The sequence below is a fragment of the Ambystoma mexicanum genome, chromosome 10 (genome assembly GCF_040938575.1).
Source record: "Ambystoma mexicanum isolate Mex_15411 chromosome 10, UKY_AmexF1_1, whole genome shotgun sequence".
Lineage (NCBI taxonomy): Eukaryota > Metazoa > Chordata > Amphibia > Caudata > Ambystomatidae > Ambystoma > Ambystoma mexicanum.
Genome location: NC_090932.1, coordinates 1291188728 through 1291213886, shown reverse-complemented (window position 1 = coordinate 1291213886; position 25159 = coordinate 1291188728). Strand labels below are relative to the sequence as shown.

Sequence of the window (25159 nt, the reverse complement as noted above, 5' to 3'; positions counted from 1 at the left end):
GATTTTGCTTGTTTGGGTGGCTCCCGGGGATCTCCAAGGGCAGTATGAAACTGCTGTCCTGTCAGGTCCAATCTCAAATCTTCCTGCAGGAGTGATGCTGGCCCACCAGACCCCCCCCCCACCCCCCCCCCCCCCCCCCCAAGTATGCCTGCCCAATAGTCTCTAAGAAGATAAAACTACCAAGCTGGCAAACCCAAGGGGAATTGGAGAACAAAACAAAGACAGATCTTCACTGGATAACACTGATGTCTGATGCCCTCTGGTACTGGATTATTCTCTCTTCAGTGTCTGTGAAATCTAAGGGGAAAAAAAACAATAGCATATATATATTATGTATAACTGATCAATAATTCTGTCTCTCTCTCTCTCTCTCTCTATTACTTCCTTTTGAAATACCTGTTGCCTATGCTTGTGTGCTGATAGGCATTCTTTTCTAATGATGTTGAACAATTAATTCTGTATTTCTTGGAAACTCATTTATGTGTAAACTTTCTTGGATTTCCTAAACTTCAGACAAATCTTCTTTTCAATAGTATCAATAGAATGTCATTGTTGCCAAACTCTCTCTCAAATATTTTCTCTGAGAACAGTCTTTATCATTGGAGAACTTGTAACTCTAGAATTGCGCATAAATAAATGTTTTTTAATTCTTCAGAAGAAACCGCGCATCCCTCCGACGTATCTTCAATATTAAACGAACCGCGCATCCATCCGACGCAAAACGAACCGCGCATCCATCCGACGCAAAACGAACCGCGCATCCATCCGACGCACTTTTCCTTAAATCAAAAATGAACGAACCGCGCACTTGCTGACGCTTATTTTCCTTGACTAAGAGCTACACAGGAACCGATGCTAAAATTCTTGAAGTACGAGCCGCGCCAAGCACTATTTTCCGGAGTTAAGATGACGCGTACACGTAGTACGTAAAAAAACGTAAGGTTCTTTTCTCTAACCTTAATACTAACGAATAACGCGAGGCAAAAGATACGCTCGGGCTCGTCACTAAAATATATAGAGTTGGATAAAAATATAACTCAACTCTATATATATATATATATATATTAAATATTTCTAGAACAAACCGCGCGTTAGTTAGTAATTAGATTAGCATCGCGCGTAGGTCAAAACTAACAAAAAATAACTCACAATTGCAGAATATAACAGCAGATTGTAACGATTACATTTCTGAATAAAATACAGTTCTTTCTTGTCTATGAAAGTTTGTTTTTAAAAAGACAACGAATTTCACTCCATGTAATATATCTTCAATATTTGAATAACTTAGCTTGCTTCTTCTGTAACTTCTTGTCTTCTAAGAATTCTTGAATATAAGTCTTTCTTTTCTGAAGTCTGGAATTAATAACTCTTCTTAATAAAGTAAACTATAGATTTTTCTTAAAACTTCTCTCAGAGCTAAAGAGACTGCGACCTGCCACAAAGGCAACTAAAATGAAAGGCAGTTTAGAACTCTGTTCAAAATTCCAAACTACCTCATCAATGTTTTCCTCCAATCACTGTTGCTGTACTAACCCTCCATCTTGCCTTGGGGAAAGAAGTGATTCCTGAAATCTTATTAAGGAATTTTTTGTACAATTCTTTTAATTATAATAAAAAAAATAACTTGAACATCATACTTCTAAATAGAATTACATCCAAAGGTCTTATTGTTAAATGATGATTTCTAAATCAAGTATGTAAGTAATTGATGTCTATGAGAATTATCTTGGTAAGATAACAGTGTGTCTTTTAAGATTGTGAACTTTTGAAACTCTAGAAATATACCATGGAATCCTGACATGTCCATCTGCATGATTCTTGCTAAACAATGTATTCTATTACTCTGGGCTAGTTATGTTGCTCCAACTGCTGATAAATGGTTACGAGACTTGGCTTGGTGTTGTGATGTAGAATATGAATACTGCAAGGTGTTGCCCAGCAACTCCAGACCAAATGATGTGTGGGCTCTGCATTTTTATTGACAAGAGAATCAGAGCAGAATGTAGGAACACTGGAGGAGAGGGTGTCTTCTTGAGGAAACTCTAGAGGGACAAGGCGATGGGGGTCTGTCAATTTGTCATGACTGTACAATGCACATGTTTTGTATACATGAAGGATAATGTTGTAACCAGACGCCCCCTGGGTTTGCAACATGGTTACAATTTTGGAGCACAGCTTGTCGGGTGGCTGATGACTGTTTGGGGCATGTTTATGGTCCGTTTCTCGTTGCAAGTGTACGATTGGTTTTCACTTTTTCTTTCCATATACGATGTGCTCTCTGGGTCTGGGTGTTTTTTTTTAAAGGGTCACACAGGAGATCCGGAGGGGACGCTGGGCTGTTCATCAAGGGGGTGCATGCAGTTGTCCCAAGGCCCCTTTGCAATCATAACAATTGGGTGGCACGGCAGGGGCAGAAACCCTACAAAGCACCTCCTCCTCATTGCAGTGGTAGAACCAAGACCGCTGATCAGCAGGGAAGGGTCGAGGACCCTAAGCACTATAAAGAGAACTTGAAAGGGATAGTCCCTCATGACAGTGGCAGAGATAACCCACTGACAGCCAAAGGAGGTTTTGTAACCCAAAGCAAGAAAGTGATAAAAGTCATCTTCCTCAGGGAAGCACTTGGCAGGGAAGTAAACCAAGTGGGCCAGTTCACAGATGAAGCGAAACCAGGGTCTGGGGCCCAAAGTACGAAAGTGATACGAGTGAGTGGAATATGTTCAGCTGCCGTCTTTAAGCAATCCAACAGGGTATGGGTGAACTGGCCAGGGAACAGGTAACATTTGCTGATTTAAGGGCCATACTGCCCGAGGAAAAAACCGTGCAGTCCCCAGCGTCCACCTTTTTATCCTCTCTATCTGGGGGGATAGATGGATAAGCTGACTGCCTCGTGGAAGCAGCGGCTTGTACCACTAGACTTTCTGGTGTTTACTCCGGAAATCAGGATCACTGCCTAATGGCCTTTATTTTTTGGGGAAGTCTTTATTGACTGCTGCAACAGACTCAGGAGTCTCCCAATTTGTAACCACTGTTCTCTGAAGAGCCCTATGAAAGGGAAGAACTGGGTCCTTTTGGGGGCCCTGGTCCAGGATATCTGTCGTATCATCTTGTTCAAAGGTTGGTAAAGACCTGTCCCAACACATATATTCAACAACTCTGTTCATTAAGATCCTGCACCCAGAATCTGCATGTTCTGCAGGATCAGGTTTTTTAAACTCTAACTCGGGTGACGTATCAATGCCACAGGCAGAGTGAAGGGTGTCACACAGGTCTCTCAATCTTGACTCAGAGTCAATCAGTTTCTCTGGCACATTTCTTGTATCAAATTCTACTCCAAAAGGAGAAATGTCTTCCTCTGAGACACTTTCTTCCTCAAATATAGAGGACATGGACTTAAAAAAATCTGATTTAGGCAAAGGTGTATACCTTTTTTCCTTTTCTGGAATTTGCCTAGAGAATCAAAGGATTCTTCGAAATTGTCGATCACTACTTCGATAAAGTAGCCGATTTCTCCGTCGTCGAAGTAGTCGGCACGTGATGGCATCGAACTTGTCGAGTGCATCGAGGATTTGTCCTTTTTAGCCATTACCGGGGAATCACTTGAATTTCGAGGAGCCTTCGACGTTTTAACGTCGGGTCGAGAACGTCGAGTTTCCTACTTACTACTGGTCTTCGCCTTAGTAGTTTCTGACTCACCCGAGTCATCCAACGGAGAGACCAGGGTCTGGCTCTTCAAAGGTTTCCTTGAGGGGGGTCGGGCTGCATTCTCAAAGACCTTCATCATTTGTTTCCTGAATTCATCCCATTTCCTAGGGGAATCCGACTTAGTCGGACATCTTACCATCTCGGTAGATGTATCTGACGAAGAGGAAGGAGATCTAGGTCTCCTCTTCGTCGTCTTAGAAGACGAGGAACACCTCGATCTGCTCATAGATCGGGATCTCTTCTGAGTGTTTATGTTTACCGGAGTCTCTCGACTCACCAGACTTTCTATGCTTCTTAGGAGCAGCCTTCACAGAGGCCCTCGAAGTTCCAGCCCCACCGCTAGTTTACCTTTTCGTTCGCAAAGAGCTTTCTCCATCATCGATTGACGGGAGCCACAGTCGCCGGTCCGAACCCAGGCACCAAAGGCAGACACAGTGAGGGTCAGTGATCGACATTTTGGAACCACAGTCGTCACACTTTTTAAACCCTGTTTTAGGAGTGGAAGGAGTTGAAGAAGACATTTTCGGAAAAACGGAACGGAAGCCAACGGGCGTGGCACGAGTTACTTATATGACTGGTGACGTCGACACGCTACAGAGTCAGTCGAGTGACATACACGGCACGACCTTGTGCACAGCACACTTTGCCGAAAAATTTCAGAAGCAGCGAAGCTGAGAGATACGAATATCATAGATGAGGAAGACGTGGGAGGGGACAATCCATTTGAAGGAATGTTTTTCTTGACGCATAAGGGTGCGTTGAGTTGACAGACACCCTGATATGACAGTCACCTTATCTCTTTGGTTGAGGCAGGGAAACCCATGTTAGGTAGGGATAGTGAGGTTTTTCTTTTTCTTTCGTATTCAATAAAAGTCTTTAGCCCAAAACATGCCACCTTCTGCACCCTTGCAGTATGTTTGTAATATGTACACATTGCGGGTGATTGTGTAGGCGGTGTGGTTATGCTATTGTTGGCTGAACATTGTTCCTGGAATTATGGTAATGTGGCTAGTGTGAATGGTAATGCTGGAATTATGTATTGTTTTACTTGAGTGTATGTTGGAATGTGTACGCAGTGTCAGTGAGTGTATGCTTGGTGTGGTTATAGCTGCTGTGTGTATGGGTGGTGTGGTTTTTCAGCGATTGGTTGGTATGTACCTTTCACTTGTCTTTTTTTGGCTGGAAAACATGGTTGTCAGTGCGCATTCAACATCTATAGATACATTTTCAATCTTTAATCTCTCAAAATTGTCCAAGTCGATTTTCAAAATGTTTTTCACTGCACCAATTCCAGCTAAAATCTATGCGCTTGCAAACAAATTAGGAAAATCTAAGTTGGCAATTTGGAGATATTTGGGCAGGAAAATAATTGTTCCCTATAAGGAAGTAGGCCTAGGGCCTCAAAAGAGTCAAATTCCAAGTGAAGTGGAAGTCTACCTGCACTATATTTGGTAAAGCCAACAGGTTGGTAAAGAATGAAGCTTAAATATACTTTTTGGAGTAAAGTGAATATTTTAAGGGCACACTCTCAATCCTACCACACTGGATTTAATCCTTGGGCAGAATCCTTGGCTAGAACTCCACTGATCACAGCCAGGTAAGAGTGTTTAGGGAGTGGACTTCTTGTCCATACAACCCCTATGGTGCATAAACAGCCAAGTACACTCACTCCTCTTTGCTATGATTTTCCAAGTCACCACCCATGGGGTACTCCATGTTTTGGGACACTTGCATGTGGCGTTAGTCCCATTGATGGTGGCATAAGGGTTGCAGGTGATATGGCTGAAGTTAGTGCCTGGTTTGGGTCTGGCTATGTGACAGTTCCCATCTCAGGTTCTGTAAAGGCTCTGAGAAGCTCGTAGCTGGAAATGCCAGACAACTCATGACAGCATCTGCCACTAGTCACACAGTGTTGAGACCTCTAGGACATGAAATGAGACATGCAGCAGCAAGTAAACTCAGTCGGGGGAAGCAGGAGAGATTTGTGGTGGTGGTTAAGTTCAGGATCTAGAGAGGCCCCTTTTCATGCAAAAGAGCAGTAGCAACAATGGTCTTGGGTCACAAGTCGATGACCTGTTGAGTCCCAAACTCCTGCTCGAAATGGTCACCAGGGCCATAGAGAGGCCTCGTCAGTGGATGGCTAGCCCATAGAATGGTCCTAGGACACTTCCAATGTCATTAGTCACCAGGCACTGGTGCAGAGCCCAATAATGGTTGGTACACTAACCCAAGGGATGTTACACAGGCGAGGGTGGTCACAGGAATGTCAACCAGGCTTCACCAGGAGATGGCTTTGCCAATGGTGGTTGTCCATAGCAGCAGTCCTCTGGGTATTCAGCACAGGCTCTACCTTTGAATTCCTCCAGAATGGCTGCAGAGCTCCTCTTATCCCAAAGTCAGGCTTGGAGCTGCCCCAGGCCACCAATAACAAAGATCTGCACCAGTCAAACAGATAAGGACTGTCAAATTCTGGACAGCCACAAAGTCCCACATTTTCCCAGTAACAACAGATATCCCGAGGATGACATGCTGATTGGAACGAGACAGTCCCAACTTCCATTTTTGCCAGTACAGATACACAAAACAGTAGCCCCGGAAACCTGAGCAGGATCCTGTTAAGTGCATGCCCTTTTACACATAAGTGGATTTGAGAGGTCATGAAGGTGGCCAAAGGACAGGACTTAAACTACATGGCACAGCTATTTTGGTATACGTAAGTGAAAATGGCATTTAGCAGTAAAACAAATATGGTGCTGGGTAGTGAACCGGAAAATAAGTAAAACATGGTTCAATGTCAGCAGCAAGACATAGGAACATCAGAAAGGCAAAACTTATGTTATCAACAAAAACCAAAAAGGAACACATTTACCCCTGCAGCACTCCACTGTAAGGTGCAGTTTGCTACATTAGAACAACAGAGGATCGTTTTATAGATTTGTAAGTGCTTCCCGTTTGAGGTTGAAGTTCTGTGAAATAAACAGCAGCTCTGGAAGTGTATGTTATAGTGTTTAGGGAATGATTAATTTGAGCAGCAGTTGTTCACCTAATAGGAGTTATTTCTATTTTTCTTTGGTTAGTAAGTGCTTCCATGTTAGGTGAGCAATAGTTGCAATAGCTCCACGACAGAAGACCATCTCCCTATGCTTTCAAAATCTTCATTGGACAAGCTGAAAAAAAGAGCAGGAAAAATGTGGGAGGATCTATATAACCGTTTGGTGCCTTCTCAAGCCATTCTCTCTGCTGCATCCAACTCAGAGGGTCAGACTCTTCTCCAGTCAGAGTAGGAGCAGATCACTTTCCTCCGAAGGTGCCTCCCTCTGGAATAGCCTCCCTGCCCCTCTCAAACTTGAGCCAGACCACCTGAAGTTCCGTAAGCAGCTCAAAACCTTCCCTTTTTCCTCTGCTTTCCCTACCTCCCCTGCTGAGCCAACTGGTTGCTTGGTTACCCTCAGTCTCACTGGGTACCTAGCTCCTCTTGACCGGTCTCCCTCGCACTGCCTCAGGGCCTGTCATGCACTAGGGGCTGTCACTAACATCTACAGTCCCCCACCTCCTTGCACTTACCCAGAGCCGCGCTGTGCTTGTTGCACTTACTCAGAGCAATGCTGCCCTGATTGTACTTCCCCACCACCCTCTTGAACTTCCCCCGTTACCCTTCTGCTGCACTTTGCGTTACCGCACTACCACGATACGAATGACACAAGGCCTAGTAAGATCGTTTGTCTTGTCCTCTCTGTACCCTCCCTTGTCTCGTCACGCCTAGAAACACATGTGTACAGGCACGTTATAAATTACTTATATCATAAAAGGGGACACAGTTGCCCTGCACTGGTAACTTTAAAGGCTGACCATTGCCTCCAAAATAAATGAGTTGAGCAAGGTATGTGAAACAAAAAGGTTTTACTTACCTTTAAAGTCAGGCAAGGGGTTAAGACTTCCACAAATTGGTGGGGGTTCCCATTGATGTCAATGAAAGGAAAGTCGCAACAAGCAACATTTTCCTTAACATACAGAAGACACAATAATACATCAAATTCACAAACCACAACACTGGTCACTGAATGATCTGATAAGTGGTTCCCTTTGTTACGATGAATTTGTAACCAGAATGCATTTTGTAAAATGTTTCTTGTTCCAGTCAGGGTTATTTGTCTAGATTAAAATAATGTGTAAACTAAAAGGGATAAAGTGAATTGCTACAATCCTAAAGACAAAAAGATACTCAAACACCCCTACTTACAAGAAAAGCTTCATTGAATTCAAAGGAGCACGGGAACTGTCGTTGGAGCTGATGTACACAATCCAACCACTGAAGGAACACAGGACAGCGCTCATTCAGGTCATCTGAGGTTTCACCGTGACCACAGCGATCAGCAAACTTGTGACCGAAGTCCAGCCACTCCATCTCCACAATCACCTGGAAACCCTGCAGAAGACAAAAGTGTGACGAGAGCAATTCATTTTGCTTCTATTAATGTCTTACCCTCAATGAATGGGGTATTGCAATACTGTATTAAACATGTTGATAAGGCCATACAAACAAGACTACAATTAGCAAGCACTTAACTATCATTATGAAGATATAAGGTACAATATACAAGCAGAATAACTACGTAATTTGACAGCTGGTAAGAAATTCGTCTGGTACCCTTTTCTCCCGTGAAACATTGTTCCTGCCTTCGCTTCCTATACCTGCAATGGAAATTCTCACCACCCTTGCTGGACGGACCCTCCAGCACAGCTGTTTTGGGCCATTGCAGATACCAGGGCTGGTGTGGCCACTCTACTGGACAATGGGAATGTGACCATGTAGATCACCTTTTAAGCCACATGGTTGCATTTCAGTGCACTGCACCCAGGATGCAGAACAAAAGCTGTGACACGGCTCCTCCTAGGGACCCTGCAGGTAGCTACTACACAATAAGAGGGAAAATAAAGTTTAACAAATAAAATAAGGAGGGAGAAATAGGATGCAAGAAGCTCTACACATGGCCTCCACCCATCATCTGTTATTTTTTATTTATTTATTATTTTTATATGGTTACAAAACCTTTTTTAAAAAAAAGTAAATCTGTGTAGCATAAATGGCTAACAGCTACAACCAAAGTAGAAAACTAACTGACAAATGTCCTTTCAAGTTTAGAAATGACAATTTATGTTGAAAATATAAGAACATTAAAAAAATATAAATCCATAAAAAGAAAGAAGAAAAAAGAAATAACTTTCCAATCATAAGCCAAACAAAACCTACCCAAGTCTGCCAAATTTCTTTCAGGCATGAAGCTAGAACAGAGCAGTCGCAGGCAACAACTTCTTCTGTTACATCGAGACTTAACCTCCAAGTTACGTGACAGTCCGTATTCCGACCCCATCCAAGAGTACGTCTTTTTCTAGAAGGACATCTGCTAAAGATAGAGAAACACTGCCGACCTGCTCCTGCCATGGTATCAATAGTTTGCTCTGGCAAATAACTTTCCTAGAAGCTCTGCACAGAACACAACATATCAATGGGAAGGCGATACTGCAAATTCGAAATTGCAGTATTGCCGGTCCAGCCTTCAGATTCCCCATGCCTCAACCCCCTCGCTCTTTCTGTTAACATACTTCTCTTCATCCTTCCTGCAGATCTGAAGGATGGAGGACCCAACTTCATGGGGAAATTTGAGGAATCCAGACTGCTCTTTTGAAGTTTCCAACTCATTGTTTCACTGTGATGAATGGCCAGAAGGCTTTTGGCTTGATTCTGGAACCGAAGAAAAAATTACTCATCAGTTATGTTCTTTCTGGTGGACAGTTAATTCCTCATCCTTAAAATATCCCAGTTGATGCAGTCTGCACCAGAAATATCTTTTTCAAGTCAGTAAGTGGTACCATTCGACTCGGTCATCAACCATGTCCTCTTGTTGGTCCGCTCTCGTGCCAAGGTAGTGTCATCAGCGTGCAAATACACAGCCGCCTGCCCCATCTTCATTTCTGCCTTGACTCACATCGGCAAGGCAGAGAAACAGACATGGCTGGGTAGGTCACTGGCCTATGTATAAGGGATATATTTCTATCAGCGGGGTAGGTGGGAGGGTGATGAGTAATCAGTGGGAGGAATTAAGTATCCACCAGAAAGAACATTACTGAAGGTAGGTAAATTGTTCTTGTAGTGGACACATTCCTCCCACAGATGCTTCATCTTTGAAAAACTCAAAAAGCTGTACTATTTTCTAGGAAAAGGGCACGGAAGTGTCAATTTAAGTCAAATGAACTTGAAGACTGACCTTCCCACAACTATCATCTTTGAAGAGTGAATCCAGCAGCTAATGCTTACAGAAAGAAAGAATGGAGGCCCAGGTAGCCGTCCAACATATGTCTGCCACTGGAACATGTTAGAATGGATTTCTAGGCCACCCTTATTAGTGAAACAGGGAACACTTCTGGGAAGATAGCCAGACCAATTCACAGTAGCTTGGAGAGCAGCCAAGGCTAGGTCACAGGAGGAGTGGGGGTGATCTGAGGTCTTTAATGAGCGCACACAGCAAGACAACAAGAATTACCTTTAGACAGTAGTATATGAAAATATACAATTTATTAGGCCCAAGAATAAACACAAGTGAACAAAGAAATGCACAGTAAAAACACCACTCAAACAACACACTTTGTAAAATATATACAGTCACTTTGGTCAATGCGGTAAAATGCGGAAACCCACCAAAACCTGCAAGGGAAAAGGCCAGACAAACTTTATAGCATAGACAGTCTTCAGAGATGGATAACGCTAACTTTAAAAATCTAGCCCTAAATGTTCGATGCGTGCGTAAAAGTCACAAAGTACAATTTCTAAGGGGCTGGCAAAGTTAAAGAAAGGATTCTGAAGGGTGAAAACAGGTTCCAAGAGTCTGGGGAGTATCTGCTGCGAAGAACATAGCTATTCGCAACTTTCAGAGCACTTTAGGAAGTGAAGGCTACCCAAGTCAAAGAGAGGACCACAAGGGATTCCCGTGTGCGTAAATAACAATGGATGAACAAAGGGCCACCTGTAAGTGGCTTCAGTACTCACCGCCCTAAACTCAGTTTGGGACCAAACATTGCAGGCTCCACCTTTGATTCGGCTTCAAAGTGCACAGGTGCTGTGGGTGCAGATGTGGGTCCGGTTTACTCCAGGAGCTGCATCTCTCCTCTTGGTTAAAGAACAAATAAAACACTGATACAGCTGGTCTCAGGGCACCAGAAGAAAAGTGGGAAAACCACCTTCAGCGACACACAACTTTCGCAATCTGATGCACGCTTCTCTCTCGCGGCCCAAAGCAGCTGGGACGACGAAATTCAGGGAGAAGGTGCTCTGCAGTGCAAGCTAGGATTCCCTAATGTTTTGAGGCAAAACTCAATGTGACAACGCTCCTGCACGGGTGCCAAGGTTCGAGCTCGACAGTTCGCTGGATGGTCAAGGGACACTTCCGAACAATTTCTTTTGCAGGGCAACCAGGAGGCGTTGAGAGTAATTGGTCCCACAACTTCCAAGGTTGAAGCACCTTTGCAGGCCTTCGGAGATTGGGTGCAAAGTAGGGCTCTACTGGGACAACAGAGGGCTCAGGGTGTCAACCTTCTTCTGCAAGGGTCCGGATAGTCCTTGGGTCTGCTCGGCTCTCCTGGATACATGGCTCCGTTTACAGGTCGATTTGGACCCGTTACTGATCTGCGGTCTGCATTAAGGACCACTCCTCATAGCCACAAGTACGATGAGTGCTCACACCCAGCCTGCCAATTAGGATATCTGCCCTACTCATGCACGCCAGCAGTGGTCCAATCAGGGACCACTGTGAATCTCATGCCCTCGTGCACACCAGACATCCTGGCACCAGTAGCGTGGATTGGGAACAGACTGTTCCAGCCCACTTCCTGGGACCCTCACAAGTGACCTGCAGTAGCCCACGAAAGATGCGGCTTTCGCGGGCAACTGCATGCCCAAATAAGGAATTCCCAGGTCACAATGACCAGGGGGTATACCAATCGACAAAATGGCCAAAAGAGTAGACCAAGGACCTTGTGGCACGGCCATGACGGACACTTGACACAGTCACATTCTAAGCGTGGTATGGCGCAGTAAAAAGTCATTAAAGGACATGAAAAAGCTCATGCTGCCACCAGTCCACTCCTAGGCAGATTGTCCTGTCACCAAAAAATCCTTAGTGGATGATTAGGGCCAGAAAACATAAGGACCCCATTGCGTGGTACAGCAATGTACTTTGCGCAATGATAAAATGTTACCAAAAGAGGCAACAAAGCGAAAAGACTAAGAGAAACATGTGATCACTGTGCTGCCCGTAACTACCCCGACGAAAATGTTAACACCAATTACGGTGCGACGCAGGTATCAGATCACTTTGCCCGCGTCCCCCGGCCCGCATTCCCCTTCCTGAAACCCCCACCACCCCACCCCACTTAACTTTACGGCGGCACACATCTGTGTCCGCAGCCTACACCCTGCTATCACTGCGGCGTCCGTTCCTCCCACTAACGTGGGTCGGAGATGCTCCTGTAAAGAAAAATTATTCTTGTCACCCGCTTACCACAATGGTAAGCGGGGGACACCCCCCGTAGGCCCCGACTCCCGTTACTGTGCCCAAGGAGAGCAGGGCTCACCCCTGCAACCTCTGCTCTGCTTGGGTGCAGTAATGGGAGTCGGTTTTGTGTGCGCCCCCAAAGTCGCAGTAGAAGCGACATTTCGGTTTCCCAGTATTAACAACCTGAAGGATGTGTCAATTTCAGCATAACGATGAGCGAAAGCCCAGTGGAGTGCAGCTGAAGGCTGCGCTCCATTGGCAGAAGTCGGGTCAGGATGCTGCAACAAAAGCAAACATTTTGGGGAGTCCACAAATATAGAGGTAAATTAGTTGCAAGAGAAATCTTCCCTAACAGAATACCTATTTTAAGAGCAGATGTTTCTCCTACACCCCCAGTGGAGAGTGCTTTTATGCCTTCTGTTATTTGCTTTCCAGGAATGGCCACAATAATTAGTAATGCAAAGAATTACCCAACATGAAATCGTCCTTTTGGAAACTGCCTGTCCGTTTTTGGGGCCGGCACAGAAAAGTTACGTAATGTTCTCATCGGTTCTGAACTATGTAGTCTCTCCTCCACTTTTGATGGATGAGCAAGAGGAGGAAAAAGGTTGACAAATGGAATTTTGGACTAGGTGGAATTCCAATACAATCTTTGTTAAAAAAAAATGAAGCTTTTATCTTTTATAGAATTGAACAAACTCCAGCTTATTCAATAAGGCTTAGAGTTTGAAATTATCCTAACCGGTTAAGGCTACCAGAAATTACAACTTAAAAGAACAAAAGTCTTAAAAAACATGAATGTAGTGGTTAAAAAAGGAGCTGAAATTAGGAAATTCAAGACCAAGTTCAAATCCCATGATGGGAGATCTGGGTTGAAGACTACAAATGGTGAAGGTGGAAACAGATTTCCAAGGCCCTTCAAAAATTGAACAACCAATTGTATCTTAAAATAAAAACCCTGTTCTGCTGTGCATTTAAATATGGAGAGAGCTGATGAGTACTCTTTCACTGTGCTTACATTAAGGCCTGGCCCGACTTGGCAAGAGAAAATACATTCCATAACTGCGGAGGTGGGACATGACAATGGATCCACCCGTTTTCCCTGTGCCAGACTTCATATTTTTTCCACCGACAAGTATACATAGACTTTGTCGATGGGCGTCTTGCCGAGAGCATTAATCCCACAACCTCTTCTGAAAGATCTGTGAAGGCATCATGAATGAGACACATACAACACATTAAAGTTTGATCTCCAAACTTTAACAAAACATTCAGATTGAAATAAGGCCAAACTTGCCCTATGCTAAGGTGGGATTTCCCTACCTAAAGACAACTAAGGATAGACTGTGTCAGGAAGTCCAAATCAAGTGTCGGTCTGTGTCCAAAACCTATACTTGCCCTCACATCTAACAGTACACATTGTGTAGTGAAGTCTGAATCAAAATAAGTAGTGTCCAAATAAAAGTTCAGAGCTTCTTCCAGCTTCTGGCTTGTAACCAGCTTTCCCTTCCCCAAGTTCAAGATAGTTCACAAGGCACAGGGGGTCCCTTCCCCAAGAGTTCAAGTCCTTCATCTTTCCAAAACAACAAAATTCAGTGGGAAACTTCCCAGTTCTGCTGATATGATTACCTTTCACCAATTCACATATGCAGTTCAGTTCCTTGACTTCAAATCACATAAAAGTTCCTTTGCAATTCAAGCACAAGCTTCTTTGGGGGTGCGGTCAGTGGCTTTTCCACATAGGGATGCACTCGGTCTAGGTGCAGTTGTCGGACCATGCGGTCTACCCATTACAGATCACACAACCGATGCACCTTATTTGCTTCTTTTCCGTCAACGCGCGGCCACTGCTTCAGCTTGACCGTGGTACTTCATTCACATCAATCACAGCCTCTGGACATTGTATCGTTGTTGGTTTGCCATCATGTATTTGTTGCTTTCTCTTATATTCACCTGGCATTGATCAATGCCCGTTTTCTTTAAGAAAACACATTTTTTTGTTGGCAGAGGTTTACAACACAAACAAGTCAGGGCATAGCATACAGTCAATACACTCAAGGGGCACTATACATCAACAAAAGGAAAATAACATCAAGGAAGGTAAAACACAGTCAATAGCATAGTAATACAGTATTGGAAATCAACCCTGTGGATCTGGGAGAGAGTCATTATCGGATGTATTATCAGCCAGGTTGGTAAAGTAACTATTGAAAGCCGACCATGTATTGTTGGGACGATAGTCAGTAGGAAACATAGTGAGGTATTCTTCTTCACAAGTCCGGGACCAGGTGAGTGAACAGCCATTTCTGATAAGTCGGAGGGGAGGGGCATTTCCAGGACTGGAGCACACATTTCTTGGCTACCATGCAGCCAATGTTTAAGAATTTAGCAATCTGCCTAGTGTCATCAGTGTTCCACACCCCGAACAAGACTCCCAGAGGGTCAGGGTCGATCACTGTACCAGAAATATCAGTGAGTGCCTTCAAAATCCAGTCCCAGAACCCTCCCAGCATGTGACATGTCCAAAACATGTGTAGGTGATCAGCACCTTCAGTTTTGCAGCGGGCGCAGACATGTTTAACAATGCGAGCAAACTTGGATATTCTAAGGGGAGTGTAGTATAACCTATTCAGTAATTTATACTGCATGACTTGATGACGGCAGTTAAGGGATACTTTTGTTGGTATGTGAGCACATCTTTTTCCATAAGTGAACGGAGATCGCGAGACCCAGCTCATCAGCCCATTCGGTGCATACCTTGGAGGGCAGGGAGGGAATCTCTGCCAAAAGCATTTAATACAAAGGAGACAACCCTGCGGGTGCCACTCGAATTGGCAATGTAGGCGATCACCAGGGTGTCAGGGGACTCATCTGGGAATATAGGCCACCTGGCACGGAAGGCGGCGCGAAGCCGATAGTATTAGAGCATCTCGAGTGCCGAACCAGTGTGTCTCGGCTTCCATGTCTGTGGATCAATGAACTTCCCGTTGGGAAAGAAATCGGTCAATGCCTGATAGCCCAGAGCACCCCAGCGTCTAGTCAATCCTGTATCATGTGTAGGCTCCAGCCCGGGGAACTCCCAGATGGGGAGCCATTTATAGTAGGGACAGGATTCTGGAGTTGAGTGTAGGAGGTGGCCCCAAGAAAACAGACTGGCTGCTACTGGATCAAAAGGGGAGTCCGGCACATAGTCACGGTGGAATATCAGGGTCATAACATTGACTGCCGTCGTCACCAAGATTTCCAGCTTGACATGAGGGCGAATAAGGGGGTTCGGGTACCAGTGAGTGGCATATTGGGCCTGGGCGGCCACCCAGTACCGTGTGAAGTCCGGAGCTGTGAACCCACCCCCCTTATCATATGGGAGCGTCATGTCTGACCATTTCTTGCGGACCGCCCAAGAGTGCCATAAAAACTGCGCACATGATTTGAGTAATTTCACGAAGCATTGCTTGCCAGGTCAGATGGGTACATTACTAAAGATGTAAAGGAATTTAGGAACCATAAACATTTGAATGAGGGAGAGATTCCTGGCAAGTGATAACGGGTGAGAACACCAGTGTGTCATATTTTTATTTTTTTATAACCTTTATTTATTGTTGCACACAAATAAAACACATACACATTATTGAAATAATTGCAGATCATTAACACCGACTTACGTCGCTGACCATATTATTCTGAATCATCTGCCTCATTTTTGTCCAGTAATTATTGTTTGTACCTGGCCCATATATTCCTTGGTCTAGAGGTGGGCTCTACTGAGTCTATATATAGTTCCTCCATATCATTTGTCCAAATCATGTCCCTGTCCCATTTCGCCTTTGTTGGCGGGGTATTACTTTTCCACTTCATCAGAATCACCCTTTTAGCTATCAGTAGGCTTAAGTTAAGTAGTTTCCGCCAGGTTGGGTTCATCTTCCCTGTGGCTCCCAATATGCACAACATCGGTGACCATTCGATGGGCTGATCTGCCATCTCGTCTAGTGTTGCACAGATCTCTGCCCAGTAGTCTCCAAGTGTTGTGCATGCCCATAACATATGGAAAATGTCTGCTTCTTCAGAATGGCATCTCGGGCATGTACTTGCCACTGTGGGGTATATGCGACTCAGCTTGGCAGGAGTGTAATGTGTTGTATGAACAATTTTATAGTGAATTAACTTATATCTGGCATTGCATGATATGTGTTTGGTTAAAGAGCATATATGTTGCCAGTGGTTGTCCTCTATTTGAAGTCCCAAGTCTTGTTCCCACTTGCTTCTGGCGTTATGTATTTCTGGAGGGCGGGTTTGAATGATAGTCTTATACAGGGTAGATGCTGAGATTTTTCCCTTTTTCAGCAGTGAACATGTATCCCAGACCTAAGTTGATCGCCGGTTCCATATATTTGGAATGGAGGATTTAATGCGCATATATTGCATCTTGTGTTTGGGTGCATCTCCTACTCTGTCTCTTTAAGGGTTTCCCAAGTGACAAAGCATTTGTCCATGAACAGTTGGCCCCATTGGACGATACCTATAGCCCCCCAGTGTGCGGCTGCATCCTTGTCTAAAGTAGGTTGTATATTGGGGTCCCCCCAAATCGGCATGCTCGGGTGGTACAGCCTGTCCGTGCCATAGACGCCAGCGATTCTGGCCCATGCTGTAGCCATGACCTGTGTGTGGTCAATGGTGTTTAGGATGTGGTGGTGTCATATTGTGGAGCAGCTTGGTGGGTTTAGATATGTATGGTTCCCTCTGTGTATCCTTGGGATTGAGGAAGTCTGTGGCCCAGAATGTCATCAGCATATAATGTAGTGATTTCCAGTTTGCCCTCTAACCATAGTCCGCACGTGCTGAAGCAGGCACTAAGTATATCTGCCAGGGGTTCTATCACCAATGCAAATAGGAGGGGTGATAATGGGCAGCCTTGACGGGTTCCTTCCCAGTAACTCCAGTATGCCGGAGAGGGATCCATTGGTGCTTTTCCTGGCATAGGGGCTAGTGTATAGTATTTTAATCCAGTTGATAAAGTTGGTGCCAAAACCGTAGTTCTGTAGTACCCTAAATAAAAAGGGCCAGTATACTGTGTCGAATGCCTTTTGCATGTCTAGGGACACCGCTACCGCTTGTGTCTCTTCTGGTATTGCCGTCATTATCCTGTGACAGCGTCGAATATTTGTTGCGGTTGACCTACCCATGATGAAACCTGCCTGGTCTTCATGGACCATATGGGGCATTAGTGGAGTTAATCGGGTGGCCAGTATTTTCGCAAAGATTTTGGCGTCTGTAAATTTATTAATGATTTGGCGTCTGTAAATTTATTAATGATCAAGGCCTGTAGAGCCACATTCCTGGGGGCGGATTTCCAGGTTTAAGCAGTAAGGTAATAACCGCCTCTCTGGTGGTTTCGGGCAGTTCGCCTTTCTCCAAGGCCTCCGTCCATACAGCGTATAGCCTGGGTGTGAGGAGTTGGCTGAATCCCTTGTAGAATTCTGTCCCAAGGCCATCTGTGCCTGGTGCTTTCCCATTGGGTAATGTTTTTATGGCTTCAGATATCTCAGCAACTGGAGTTTCGAAGGCGTCCCTTGTAGCTTCCGCTATTAGTGTCGTTGGTATTTGGGAGCGGTAGTGGTGTATTTCTTCGTCGGTGGCGACGCTCTGGGGAGGTGGAAGTGGGGGGGAGTATAGATGTTTGTAAAAATCATAGAATGCCTCCATAACCTCTTGTCTGTCCATGGTCACGTTACCATCTAATCGCTTTATAATAATAATAATAATAATTTCGCATTTATATAGCGCTACGAACCCTCAGGTATCGGAGCGCTGCTTATTATTACCCACGGTGTGTGGTGCTCATTTATCCACCTCGGAAGGATGAAAGGCAGAGTTTGGCCCTGCCGGGATTCGAACCTGCGTCAGCAGGCTCTGCACGGATGTCAAAGCGAGCGCTCTACTCGCTGTGCCACTTGACCGGTTTTATGCTTTATGCATGGGATGGTGGTTGGGCCCTGCTCTCCACACACCATTCTGGCCACTAGTCTTCCAGGCCGCTCACTCTCCCCGTACAATCTTGCTGCCACGGGTTTGTCGAAATAGCAGATCTCATGATTGGCCGCTTCCTTAAATTCATCGAGTTTAGTTTTAATTTCCAGACCCGATTGTGGGGACGGTGATTGCATGTTTTGAGTCTGTTTATTGGCAATGTCCGTTTCTCTGCGTGCTAAGTCTCTACGGATATCTTTAAGGACTACGAATTCTGTGGACATTGCAGTGCCCCTGATACAGACTTTAAATGCTTGCCATAATACCACGCCACTGATCCTTCATTAATGTCAAAGTATTCTCGTATGTGCTGTACTAGTTCCATCTTATAGACCGGATCTTGGAGGGCAGCTGGTTTAAACTTCCAGGGTGGTCCGTTTATTTTTATGTTGGGAATCCGAAGTGTTAGCTGTATGGGTGAATGATCAGAGTACATCCCAGGGTGAATGTGAGCGTCTGTGACCTAGCTTAAGGCGTCATTGGTGATCAGCCATAGGTCAATTCTGGAATGCATATCATGCACAATCAGAGTAGAACGTGTACGCCCTTTTGTTGGTGTTCAAGGCGCGCCATGCATCTCTCAGATTCAGGTTGTTCATATGGGTAGGTATCATTAGGGCTGATTTAGACCGCGTCCACGGTTGTATCAATGTGCGGTCTAGTTGTACATCTAAAATTGTGTTGATGTCTCTGCCACATAGCAGTTGAGCTGTGGGAAATTTTGCGAGTTTCCTGGATAAAGTGGAGTAGCACCACTTCTCTATCATAGAGGGTACCATGAACCAGAACATATCTGCCTCCTGGGTCACACTCAATGGAGACATACAAATGGTATGGTTTTATGTATAAGGGTCGCTACCCCCCTTGCTCGACTGGAATGTGATGTAAAGTATTGGTGTGTCCCCCAACTCGGGGCAAGCTTCCCAGCTTGATGATGTAGTAGATGTGTTTCTTGTAAGAAGAGCATCTTGGGGCCCACTCTGTTAATGTATGCTAGGATTTTCTTTCTTTTGATCTGGGATCCCAAACCCCAGACATTCCAACTAAAGATTTTGATGTCCTCATTCCTTGGTTTAGCCATTTCCTTGGGTGTATACATAATTGTGGTCAGTGTGCTCCATCTCGAATTTGCGCAAGTCTGTGTCAGTGTTAAGTACCTGTGTGCTTTTTAGTGTATTACCCTCATCCCCCCAATCATAACCCAACAATACTGCCTTGTGACCCTCCCACTCCCTCATAGTTCCCGAACTTCAACTATGTCCACACATCCCTCCCTATCCCAACCCGTTAACTCGTAATGCATCTGCTACAGGAGGACTGTAGCGACATCCCGCGCCATGCCGTTATGTTCCGTTTCATTGTGGCCTGTTCCGTTGCTGTTGCTCTAACTCGTTATGAACAGTGAGAATAAAATAGAAAATAAAAGGGGTTTTCTCACTTTGTTAACTTAGGACTCAACTTCGCCATTGCATTTGAGCTTGCCCTCGCTGGGGAAGCCCAGGTTCTCTCTCCTCATCCATTTTCCCCCTAGTCTTATTTGTTTCCTCCCCCTCCCTTACCTGTAACTCCATTTCTCCAGCATTGGTATCTTTCATAGATTCACATGCTTAGAATATTCCCCGTCGTCAGACTGGGACCCTCGGTACACTTATAAAGCCGTTTTCCATAGGAAAAACTTCAACACTTTTGTGTCCTATCCACGTCGTTTTTGGGGCTGCTTATGCATGCCCCAATAGGACGTGGCGGTATAAATGCCCCGCCCCCGAGGCTCCCTTCAGATTTTAACCCCTCCAAAGTAGCATGGGGGGAATACAAACATGTACATTGCATTCAGGGGAGGCCGGCGGGCGCATGTGAATCCATGAAAGACACCAATGCTGGAGAAATGGAGTTACAGGTAAGAAACTATTCCCTTCTCCAGCATTGGATCTTTCATGGATTCACATGCTTAGAATAGATTGTATAGCAGTAACCCTGATATGGCGGTGTGAATGCAATCCAACATCATCATAAGCATACATGTTTCTCCCCCTGTTATTTATTTAAAACAGAAACTACAGGCTAGTTCAAAGAACAATCACAACAGTAATCATAATAACCAAATATATATATATATATATATATATATATATATATATATATATATATATATATATATATATATATATATATATATATATATATATATATATATGATACATTACTCACCGTAATCGGATTTCTGATGCTTGTATCTGCTTAGATTCACATGCTGTGCATAGGCTGACATCTAGTGGAAGCTACGGAGTATTAGTTTGTTTTTCGAAACTCGAAAATTGGCTTCGACACAGGGCGTGCCAGTAATACCATCCCTAGTGTGACGTCCACTGTACCCATGATCCCTCGCGCGTCTAGAACCCTCATTGTATTTTTTCTGACATGAGGTAGCATGAGGAGTAGTGCAAGTACAGATAATCCAAGCAGATAGATAGATAAGACTACAAGCATCCATGCGTTCTCTCAGAAGGGAGGAAGGGTGGGTCGCATGTGAATCTAAGCAGATACAAGCATCAGAAATACGATTACGTTGAGTAATGTATCTCTTCTGAGGCTTGTTGAATCTGCTTAGATCACATGCTGTGCATAGATTAGCGAGCAGTGTTAGAAGGAGGTGGGATGTGAGAAGGGTCATGAGCAAATAAGTGTCTTAGAACCGCTTGTCCCACTTGTGTATCTGTCTTGGAATGGGTGTCAATGCAGTAGTGCTGAGTAAAAGTGTGAATAGAGCTCCAAGTAGCTGCTTTGCAAATGGTGTCAAGGGGTACATTTGCAATGAAAGCCAGAGTGGCCCCAATGCCTCTAGTAGAGTGGGCTCTTGGCGTGAAAGGCAGAGTTTTTTCAGAAAGAGAGTAACAGCTGGATACAGTTAACAATCCACTTAGAGATGGCACCTTTAGAGACGCAATCTCCCTCTCTGCCTGTAGCTACGGAGACAAACAGCTGATCTGTTTTCCTTAGCGGTCTGGTCTTGTTTACATAGTAGAGGACCGCCCTACGCACATCTAGGGCATGTAGTTTCACCTCAGCCGAGCTTTGTGTATCTTGGAAGAAAGCCGGAGGCTCGATGGACTGGTTCACGTGTAATTTAGAAATAAACTTAGGTGAGAACCTAGGGTGTGTAAGTAAAACCAGTTTATCTTTATGAACTGTGAAGAATGGATCCTGCACTGACAGAGCCTGAATTTCACTGACCCTTCTTATAGATGTTATTGCTACTAAGAAGGCCGTCTTATAAGTCAGGTGTTTGAGACTTCTTTTATGCATGGGTTCAAATGGGGGGCCCATGAGTTTAGATAGCACCACGTTCAGGTCCCATCCTAGTGGTGGGTTTTAAATAGGAGGGTGAAGTCTCTTTACTCCTTCCTTGAAAGCTTTGACCACTGGTATCTTCCACCACGACACCTTGTTATGGGATGTGGTGTATGCCGACAGCGCTGCCATGTGTACTTTCAGTGAGTTAAATACCAGTCCTGCATCCAGCAGGTGGAGCATGTAAGTGACAATAGTGGAAGGAGTGCAATCAACTGGGTTGACTTGCTTATTCTGGCACCAGATAACGAATCGTTTCCATTTGTCAAAGTAGCAGCGCCTCGTGTTTGGCTTCCTAGATTCCTTTAGGATGTCCATACATCTCTGTGGTAATTTGAGATGTCCGAACTCTAGGACCTCAGGAGCCATGCTGCTAGGTTCATTGAGTTGGGTTGAGGATGCACTGTTTGACCTTGGTGCTACAACAGTAGGTTGTACCAGCCCGGGAGTTTGATGGGTTCGCACATTGCTAGTCTGCGTAGGTGTGGGAACCACGGTTGTCTCGCCCACATGGGAGCAACTAGGACGAGCGTCATAGACTCTCTGTTCATCTTGTTGACCACCTTCCTGATGAGGTGTTGGTGGAAAAGCGTACACAAACATCCCTGACCAGTTCATCCACATGGCGTTCCCCTGGGAGTCTAGCTGGGGGAACCTGAATGCAAATCCTGGGCACCGTCTGTTTTCGCTTGTGGTGAATAGGTCTATAGTGGGGAAACCCCACTGAGAGAAGAGATCTTCTACGATTTCTGTGTGTAGACACCATTCGTGTTCCTCTGGGAGGGGATCTCTGCTCAAAGCATCCACCAGAGAATTGAGATCCCCTGGAACATGTTCGGATGACAGGAAGATCTTCCGTCTGAGTGCCCATATCCAAATTTTCTGGGCAAGCTTGGACAGATTTGGCGAACGAGTCCCTCCTTGCTTGTTTAGGTAAAACATGGCTGTAGTGCTGTCCGTCCGGATCTGCACTGACAGATTCAGCAGGTAGGGCTCGAACGCTTGAAGCGCTCTGAATACTGCCAGAAGCTCTAGCAGGTTTATGTGATTCTTGGCCACTGAGTGAGACCAGAGACCCTGAGCTGTGTGGTGGAGGTGGTGAGCTCCCCACGCTGTCAGGCATGCATCGGTTGTGAATACCGCCTGTATCTCGGGATCGTAAAAGTGTTTCCCCTTGGACAGATTTTCTCTTGTCCAGCAGTGAAGGCTTAGTATCAGTGTTGGCGAAACGACCACTAGATCGTCCCACTGACCACTTGCCTGAGACCACTGTTTCGCCAACCATTCTTGCATGGGACGGATGCACAGGCGCTTGGGGGACCAGGTAAATACATGACGCCATCATACCCAGCAAACGCATTGCTTTGCGTACCGTTATCTGGCGACCGGCCTGGTATTGCGGAATTTGCGGCAGTATATTCCAAATTCTTTCCTCTGATGGAAAGGTCAACCCCTCTTGCGTGTCTAGGATAGCTCCTAGGAACTGTTTGGAGGTGCTTGGCACCAGACTTGACTTCTTCTCGTTTATTGTGAAGCCTAATTCGAAGAAGAGGTTGATCATCCTTTGAATGTTTGTTGTGCAAATTACTGGGGTCTCCCCCGTGATGAGCCAGTCGTCCAGGTAAGGGTACACCGGGATTGCCTCCCTGCGCAGGTGTGCTGCCGCCACCGCCAGTACCTTGGTGAATACCCTTGGAGCCGAGGCTATCCCGAAGGGCAGTACCTTGAACTGGTAGTGCTGACTGTCCACCTTGAAGCGCAAATACTTTCTGTGCGCTGGGAACATGGAAATATGAAAATAGGCATCTTTCATGTCCAATGTTGCCATGTAATCCCCCTTTTTTTTTAGGAAGGGGATTACCTCTTGGAGAGTAGTCATGCAAAATTTTTGGGGCTTGACATACTTATTAGCAGGCCGTAAGTCCAATACTGGGCGCATTGTCAAATCTTTTTTTGGCACAAGGAAGTAAGTTGAATAAATACCCTTGTTTACCTGGTGTCCCGGGAGAAGATCTATCGCATCCTTTGCTAGAAGATTGACGATCTCCTCGAGGAGGATCTTCTGGTGGTCCAAAGAATGTATTTTTTGTCGAGAAGGGTGGTTTTGGGAACGCTCTAACAGTTCTATGCAGTATCCTGCGGACACTGTGGACAGCACCCATCTGTCTGAAGCTTGGGTGAAGTTGGAAATGCGCCCCCCTACTGGGGATGTGTGAGAAGGGACCCTGAACAGAATGTCACTTTACTGGGGCTGCCTCTACCCTTACCACTCCCTCTCCCTCTCTTATTACCCCTGCCATAACCCTGGGTAGACTGCTGGCTGTTGTTGTTCCATTGTGTACCCTGCCCCTGGGAATAGTTAAGACCCTCTCTGGGAATTTTGTCTGCGTGGGCGACGAAAATTGCCATTCCCTCTCTGGTTTGGGGGTTTATTGGTTAGCTGGCCTAGGGATTTGAGTGTTTCATACTATTCCTTGGCATTTTTCAGCGCATCCTCGATCGCCTTTCCAAACAATAGATCTGGCTCCACCGGTTTGTCTATCAATGAAGCCTGGGTTTCGGCTTTGAACACAGACTGTCGCAACCAAGCATGCCTTTTGATAACAGTAACCTTCTGCTATCAATCTGCCGGCGTTATTCGCGGCATCAAAGGTTGCCTTTAATATGCAACCGGACACGGCTCTTCCTTCCGCCGAAACTCATGCCAATTGGCTTTTTAAGGGTTCTGGGGCGGAATCTATGAGTGCCGCGACTTCTTCCCACTGATGGCAGTTGTAACTCGCCAGCAGGGTGGTGGAGTTGGCAATCCTTGCCTGGTAAGCGGAAGTGGCGGCTACTTTCCTGCCCAAGCCATAAATCTTCTTGCTCTCCTTGTCGGGAGGAGCTTCCGACGATGACAAGGGTGTTCCCGCCCTCTTACGGGTGTTTGTAACTACCAGGGAATCCGGTTTCATATGCCCTCTTATGTATAGTGGGTCTGTTTGGGCTGCCCTGAAAAGCTTCTCAACTCTGGGGTTTACTGCCCTAGTGAGATAGGGATTAACAAGGGAAGGGTCTAACCTCCTTTTTATTGACTTAAGGATAGGGATGGCCTGGGCAACAGGTCTCCTTTCTCCCACTAACTCCTCGGCAAAGTCCCTCTCTTCCTGAGCACCCTGGGTGTCAATGTGGAAGTGTTCTGCCGCTCTGGACAGCACTTAATTCAAGAGAGGCTGGTTATCGACAGGGGAGTCGGTAACCGGGGTTTCTTTATCTACCGGGGAATCTAGCCTGTAGGTTCCTGGGTTGTCGTCCTCCTCTTGGTCCTCGTCATCCCCATAGTAGCCCGTCCCAGTTTGTTCTTCCAACATGCCCAAATCTGGATCCTCATAAAGGGATGGAGCTCCCTGATAATGAGAATATGGCTGCATACTAAAGGGGTCTGAAGTAGGAGCTTCAACCCGGGACTTCTTACTTGGAGGTATAGGATCCCTAGAGCCTGAGGGAGTTGACCCGTCGGGGCTAAAAGAGAGAAAGTGATTAGGGTTTTTGGC

At 45.4% G+C, this 25159-nt stretch overlaps 1 protein-coding gene across 7 annotated transcripts in view; it reads right to left on the bottom strand.

The window, feature by feature from the left end:
- Nucleotides 1-25159, bottom strand: part of MTMR3 (myotubularin related protein 3) — a 2389252-nt gene that overhangs the window by 399942 nt on the left and 1964151 nt on the right. For all 7 annotated transcript variants that reach the window (XM_069619294.1, XM_069619290.1, XM_069619289.1 and 4 more), the window contains one exon: nt 7946-8131. In XM_069619294.1, coding sequence (XP_069475395.1) covers nt 7946-8131 — 186 coding nt within the window. The remainder of the gene's footprint in view (nt 1-7945; nt 8132-25159) is intronic.